Source organism: Rhyacophila brunnea, unplaced genomic scaffold (genome assembly GCF_057557595.1).
Source record: "Rhyacophila brunnea isolate RB1 unplaced genomic scaffold, BYU_Rbru_1.0 scaffold_11, whole genome shotgun sequence".
In the NCBI taxonomy this organism is placed as follows: Eukaryota; Metazoa; Arthropoda; class Insecta; order Trichoptera; family Rhyacophilidae; genus Rhyacophila; species Rhyacophila brunnea.
In genome coordinates this window covers 34,117,044-34,125,024 of record NW_028232763.1, presented here as the reverse complement: position 1 = coordinate 34,125,024, position 7,981 = coordinate 34,117,044, and the positions used below count along the sequence as shown (strand labels likewise).

Sequence of the window (7,981 nt, the reverse complement as noted above, 5' to 3'; positions counted from 1 at the left end):
AAACTGATTAAAATACCTCGTCTACACGTGTCTACGACAGCGCGGCGTCCAATTGTCCGAAGGCCAGTCGTCCCATTCCCAGATTCTATTGGAATCTGATAGTAGCAGTATAAGCAAAATAATCATAGTGCCTGTTAGGCTTGAGAGAACTACAAATATGTATTCGAATCAATCGAATAAATATCAATACAGAAGCCATTGAAGTACTCGTAGGAGGCCCGTTGGTTGCATCGCTTAATCTGCTAATGCATGACCATTTGATTGTAAATTTACTTTAAGAGCTACGATCATTTGCCGAGACGATGTCCGGGGAATTTACCTACATCTCACATTACATTCAAACCAAATGTATTGAATTCTTTTGAAGGCACACTTAACAGCAATTAATATTCAACTTTCACAGCATCACAACAAACTGTTATTATTACATATTGCAGTGATATCAAACGAAAAAAACAAGATTATCCAATAAAAACGATTTACCTACTATTTATTAACTTCCAATACATAATGCACACTGGTTATGCCAAAAACAATGAAATACTGTAATAAAATATTTAATATGTTTTTAATATTTGATAGTAATTAACAGAAAATTTGTTGTTACTTTTGTTACAACTATAATATTACAATGAATATTCTCACTCATTTGAACAAATATTGTTATTAGATTGAGAATAAATTTGGTATTCTGTCATTAAAATTAATTATGTAATGACGCTATCTACATATGAAGTGAAAAACGACAGCCTGAAAAGGCACCTTTACCAGAGTATTCGCGTTATGTAGATTTTGTCACTGTTTTCACGTGACCTCTCTCAAAAATAGATGACGTCATATTTCCGTGAGAAAGAATCAAGCAATGAATACGACAAATAAAGCGCTAACGTATGAAGTGTTACAGTATTAATAACTTTAATACTGTATCGTATAGCCCAAACAAAAACAAAACAGTCTGACCATACTATTATAACCATATCGCTTCAATGATAGAGTTATTGTGTAATGTACGCATATAAATTCGCAAATTTATGATAAAAAAATTACCTGGAGTAGTAAAAAAGTTAATAGGTACCACGCAGTACATAGATAAAATTATTTTATTGTTTGACATTTTTGAAATTTGAATAAAAGATGACATTGTGATACTTAGAATAAACAACGTAACCCTAGTCATTCATACGTCCACTGGTTGGATATCTCTGATATACAGCACCTGCGGCAGTGGCATTGTCGAGGGTATTCGCTGTTATACGCATGCACTGGCGCGCCACACGTGGACTTTCCTCCAAGACGTCGCATCATATTCTCGTCTGCAGAGACGCGGAGGCCCGAGCCACCGTCCTCTCAAACTGGTTTCGATGGCAACAACATATTTATTTTATTTCAGAGAGGTATGTGCGCCGGAGGACAGGTGTCTTGTGTGACGTTGGATTATAGGTACTTAATGAGCATCTGTGAAATGTTTACGAGAGAGCGTGTACGATTAGCTAATAATTCTACCGAAAAAATGAGATATTAAAACCGACAATGATTCCTATTTTTTTTTTTTTGTTTGAATTCATCTTTAAATATTTTGAGATTAATAATTATAGTGAACACATTGACAAATGGCCGATTACATCCTGTGATAGACATTTACTGGAATTTTTAATCAGAAAAAATAATTTTACTACCTCATATAAATATTATATTATACGAATGCAATTCATATTCCTTATAAATCAATGGAACTAAAGAATTTGCTTGCCATCTTCTGGTTTATACAATAATTGAAAAATGTTCACTAAGGATGAAAATATTATACTTAATTCAAAATAATCGAAAGTAAATTCTAATTGATGTAAGTTTTGTACTATTCCATTTGAGTCGTGTATTGCGACCCGGGTTTCGCCTTTCGGCATCTTCAGCCACTACTCATTCACTAACCGACTGAGTTTTAAACGACTACAGTGAATTCTCGTTTATAACATTACATATTAATAGGACAAAAGAACGTGAAACCTTATTATCTACTAAGTAAAAGTAAAAGTATAAAATTGTACATGTATAGTATAATATTGTGAATAGTATGATATTATCAACGTGCATTTACCATCGGTGAGTTAAGATGCCGAAAGGCAAAACCTGGATCACAAAAAATTACTAAAATGGAATAGTACAAAATTTAAAACAATAAGAATTTTAATTAAAATTCCATCAAGTACCCTCCCTCGATCGATAGTATTAATTTTATAAACAAAAGTACATAAATCGCATGTGATTTGCATATTCAAACACACAATATTCATTGTAATTCACATTGTTAACATTAAAACGATAATCAGATTTTAAAACATTCAGATTGATTCTCGTAATAATTCGCTCACCCAATGCAAAAGCACCATAAGTGCTAAAATCTTGATTTTCTGTTTTAAATGCAAAAATATCCATAGGATTCATATAATTGTGGTGTAAAAACAGCAGAAGTATAAGTTTTATGAAAAAAAAAGTTAAGCCTATATTTTAAGTAGATCCAAAACGTCAAATGTGATTTTCTCGAAACTATGGATTTGCAGTTATGGTCCAATGAATTGGGTGGGGAATTATAGTAATAATTCGTATTTTTATAATATTTAAAACATATTTGTGTTTTCTAAATAATAATTCCATATTTGCACTGCCATCATTGGTTAATACCAAATAGGTACATATATATATGTATATATTATGGTTTAAATGGTTTCTCAAGAAAAATCAGTCAAAAATACATTAAATAAATGAGAGACTTAGTTTTATAATATTATAATGTAATTGTCATGGCTTGTCTCTATAACAAAAATAGTCTCAAATTGATAAAATGGACGTGCATTTAATTCAAAATTATTGTGCACGTGGATATCATTAGAAAATATACAGACAGTCAATTTTTTAAAGTTAAATATATTTTTTAAAACTGTTGTAAATTTTGCGCGTGATCTCGTTTGAGTATTGTTTACAGGTTATTCGAAAATACAATAATTTTCTGTACTGGGATTCATATCGTTTGTATCTGGGTTATTATCGTAAAAAACATACATTTACATCGTTGCTTGTCAGCAAAACATGCGTGTGTAAAAATAGTTTCGAATAATGAAAGTGTGCACACATTCATACAATGGTTTCAAAAACGTGAAAGCCTTTATACAAGTATTTAAGTAAAATTCTAGCAAAGGCCAAAATTATCTTACAGAATACAACTGACTCGGTGAGTGCCGGACTCTTTAAAAATATATTAGTGTATTTATATATAAAAGTTCAGACGCTAAAAATGCCACATTTTCAATAAAAATACAATTTAAGTCTTCAAAAAATCACAGCGATTCAGTTTTGCGTCGCGCACGCCCCGTCAGCTCTCCGAGCGAGAGCCGCCGCGTCCGCAATGCGGCGGTTCCACAGAGGGCGGCCGTCATCGGCAGCCGCACCCCATCACCGACATATCCTGGTAGTTCTTTAACACCACTTTGTTCTCTTCGTCCATATAGAGCATGGAGATCGACGAAAGCGCCGTGGGGACGCAGCACGCTTTGGGGACGGCCGTCGGATTCACAGAATTCACTAAAGTCTGTACGATGGCGTGGTTAGTGGAATTTAAATGATCGGTGAGCGGAAACGTGCATTCACCGTGGCAGTAAAACGCGTCGTAGCCGTTCGGGGCGACAATCCAGTCGTTCCAGCCGACGTCCGTGAAGTCCACGAACAGCGGTCTTCTCTGACAGCTCTCTCTCCCGTCTTTCCTGCGGTGGGATCTTCGCGCCGCTCTCTTCGACCTCGCAGGCCGCAGCGGCGGGGAGACGACCGGCTCCAGAGGCGCCCTTCCGTCGTCGGTGTACGCGAGCAGCGCCGGTTGCCGCTTGTTCCACGCGCCTCGTCGCTCGCCCGCCGCCCTCTTCAACCTGACGTGCCTGTGTTGTCTAAGATGTTCCGGAGACTGAACATGCACTAATAGTCCGTGATTTTCTTCCGGCTGCCACAGCCACCGCTCGACGGCAGGCGTCACGTCTAAACTGACGCTACCGTCTTGAGTCAGTTTCACCCACTTCGAGTCCGCGAGCCTCAACACCGGCTTCGTTACACCTTTGCGGCCCGGTTTCACTATATCGTACACTAGCACTTTGTGTTTGTGTTCGGACGATGCACTGTCCGGAAGATTGTTTATTCTGTCTCTCGCGAGGACTACCTCCGCGGCTTTCAGAGATTCCCCGTCAGGAACTGTCACATTAAACGACAGTCGAAATCTATGATCGTCCTTGAATCTTCCGTCTATGGCACTTCCTGAAACAATAGACAAAACACATATTATTATTATATTTTGCTATATTATGTCGTATTGTCCGAACTTTGCAACCCTATGCGAACTCGTACTTTCGTCATGTTAAAGATTATTAATTACTCTATATATTTTTGTCATTATTATTTAATTTTTTACAAAGCAACTTTTATGGAGAGTTATACGTGTTTAAAAAAATCGGGGTTTGTTGAATATCATTATGGCGTTTTTCCACAGTCCGATCCAAGCTTCCGAATCCGTGGCCCGAGATGACGGTCCGATGTGGCAGCCTTCACATTATTTGTATCACCACTTGTCCATAGAATGTCAGATATCCAAGATCGCTCGTCCGACATCAGGTAATTTTGCTATATCGGATCAGCCACTTGACCGGTTCGAACATTTCTCGGCCATAGTCGAATACACGCGCTTTGTCTATGACATATTGTAATACGTTTAGCTACGATATGGTCGAAATGGAATAGTATAATACTTAAATCAAATTTCATTAAATATCAATTCTTCTCTATTTATTATTCTCGATAGTATTAATATTTACATTCATATAACTTTACTATATAAATAGTTTTTAGATCTTTATACCATAATCAACATACAGAAGGATGGCAATATAGATTAGTCTATGGTTACTGGTTTTCCAAAGTCGGACATAGTGGACATTTGTTATCCGCCATGTACTTCCGTCTTTCTGATGTAAATGTCCGACATCCAAACTCGGATCGGACAATTGAAAAACGCCGTTACAGTGGCAATAAACTATACAAATTGTTAATAAATCACAATATTAAAATATTTAAAAATAGTTATTAAGTTATATAATAGCCCCATGGTGACATTTTTGGAAGAGAGCTTTTTTATGAAGCCGTGGGCTCGGGGTCGATACAGTATCTGGTACGTGTGATTGATTCAAATCATTTCTAGTAAAAAATATCCGCCACTATAATTTCTAATCTGCGGAAGTTCATAAAACAATTATGTTCCGTGAAAATGTTAATTGACTTTACTTTGTTATAATTGATGTCTGACTAATCACCTTGATGTGTAAAGCCTCTGACTGTGTTGGCGGTGCGTCGTTGAAGGGGACTCCTCGGCAGGAAGACCGCGGGAAGCGAGTCCCTCGCGGCCAGCTGTGCGTAGAGCGCCCGCAGCGCCTCGGGGACATCCGCCCAAGGGGGCTGCCGCTTGGCGGGCTGGTCGAGGTGCGCGCGTGAGGAGAGGCGATGCGCGCGGGCGGCCGCCAGCGACAGCAGCCCCCCCGCCGCCCCCGCCCAGCTGCAGCACGCCCCCACCGCGCACACCCACATCGCCGAGCGCCACCACTGCATGCTCCTCACCAATCTAAGCCAAGATACAACACTCATTATACAAACAATCAATTAGGTAGGTACTAAATCAGTCTTCCTTATATGCAGATAATTCAGTGATTATCTAACAACTCATCTCATAGTGGTTGTTTTCCAACAGCTTATGAACATCACTCCAATCATATACTTAGTTAAACCAATAGTTTGTATAAACACAAAACCTATTAATATGACGAATTCATACAGTAAAATAAATTACATTAGGATTACAGTATTATCTAAATTACGTTGTCTGTGATAATCGCTGTTAAGTCCTCCCAATTCCTTTTTATAAATAAAACATTGGATATCATCAAAATTTCTTGGACTGACAGAGTAACAAATATTTTAAGTCTTAAAACAGATGGAAAGGATCAAGGAGTTTGGCGTAGTATCAAAACCAGTGAATTACAGTACCTGTCACATTAAGGCGCAACGCACAAAGGTGCAGCATTTCCCAACTCGTTATCCAACGAAAGTTTAACGGTAAACATAACAGAAAGCAATGCTGCATTTCATGACTTAAAAACCTCCGCGATTAGAACTGTTCTAGGTAGGAGATGCTAGAACGAAGCTCGCCCTGGTATTGGCCGACATCCGGGAATGGATGACACGAGTAGAATGATATAATTACCCTGCTTGTGGTACTATTACGGGTTGTAAACTGAAGGGCGAGGAAGTTTTTCAAAAGCGAATGGATCTAATCGGATCACAAAATAGCAGACTTTTTCAATCGACAATATTGGCTGACTCCAAATAATGTTTTCCGATTGTATATCTAATTACTTACCTAGTATTTTGGAAATGGGAAGTATCAGTTGTCCCAAGATACAGAAGTAATCTGGTATTAGTACATAATGCTAATGCAATGTAAAAATGAGTTCAATAAAATTACATATTTTTCATATTTATGTGTTATTTTTGTTGTCTAAATATTATTTGATAAACAACGTTAGCCTAATTCGTAGAGCGGTCGACTTTGCATAAATACGAAAGGGTGGGTCGTGCATTCAAACCCGTGCCTGGTCAAAAATTCACGTTGTTTTTTCAATCTGTATTTATCCAGCGCGAGGACCCAATGGATTGGGCAAATTTTATAACAACTATGCCTCGTTAAAATCTATTAACACAATTCCTACACTGTGGAGGTATATAATAATGGACTGCTTAGAATCGAACACGGTAATCTACTTTAACTTTCTTGCAATATATTATTATGTATAAATTATAAAAGCATTTGAAGTTTGAATTGTAATAATGGTACGTGTCTTTTTTATATTTTTATGTCTTAAAATTAAAATTTGTAATGTTCGCTTCAAATAAATAAATACATTACATCGTTTTGCTATCAATAGTACCTTGTGACACTGCATAACAATTAAAGTAGGTACATAAAAAAGTCACATCTCACAAAATTAAATAACTAACAATTTCAATTTATTACTAATAGAAAAATTATTAAAATATTATTTTATGCTACTAGTTTTGACTACCAGCAATATTGCGTTATATTTTAAATGTTTACAAATATTATATAATAAGTTTTTAATAAGGATTTAGGTATCTTTGATACAAAACTTATGGACTTAGTGAAGAATGAAACAGATATCCAGTGTTCTTAAGCGAATTTGAAGAAACACATAGGCATATTATTTACGCTGTTAAGTATCACGTGGACTTATGCTTTTCATTTAATACCTCTATGGCAAGAGTGTCATTCAAAATATGACCTGAACTTTGTGCATGAATAAATTATTTGATGAAAACTATGGACACCGGTTCATTCTGACGCAACAATTTTAGCATACCGTAGCCACAAAAATCTTTCAATATAAATCATAGCAGGCTTGATTTTCATTGATATGTTTATTTGTCAATGCTATTTTTGTGGTATTTACTTCAGGTATTTATTAATCTGACAAAAAACCGCATAAATAAACACAATTTTAACAACAGCAACAAAACTAAAAACACGTCGAACGTGATATATTATAATATTTATCAGCCATAAATTGTGTAAAAATACACAAAATACGAGCTCAATGAATAAATTCATTTCCTATGCGATCACAACATTTAGAGTACCTAATCTAATAAACTTTCGATGCGGTCAACGCATATCTATTGTTCGAATAAAGTTATTATTTTTTTTCATTGTGGACTTTCACTCTTTTATAACATTGATAAATAATTAACCGCCATTTATGTTTAATTACATGTTTTGCGATAATAGCTCCGAATGAAATAAAATTATCATCACAGTGTGAACAAAAAGTTGTATAATAAATAATATTAGTTTAGAATGGAATAATAATGGCATGCGATTTAA

The 7,981-nt window shown here is 36.1% G+C and overlaps 1 protein-coding gene across 1 annotated transcript in view; it reads right to left on the bottom strand.

Annotated features, from left to right (window-relative positions):
• Positions 1–1,557: 1,557 nt before the first annotated feature.
• The window catches only part of dpp (decapentaplegic morphogen), a 29,236-nt gene continuing 22,812 nt past the window's right edge, over positions 1,558–7,981 (bottom strand). Inside the window, exons 3-4 of the mRNA XM_085960310.1 lie at positions 5,343–5,647; positions 1,558–4,293 (exon numbers count right to left, since the gene is read on the bottom strand). Coding sequence (XP_085816436.1) covers positions 3,428–4,293; positions 5,343–5,634 — 1,158 coding nt within the window. The 5' untranslated portion in view covers positions 5,635–5,647 and the 3' untranslated portion in view covers positions 1,558–3,427. The remainder of the gene's footprint in view (positions 4,294–5,342; positions 5,648–7,981) is intronic.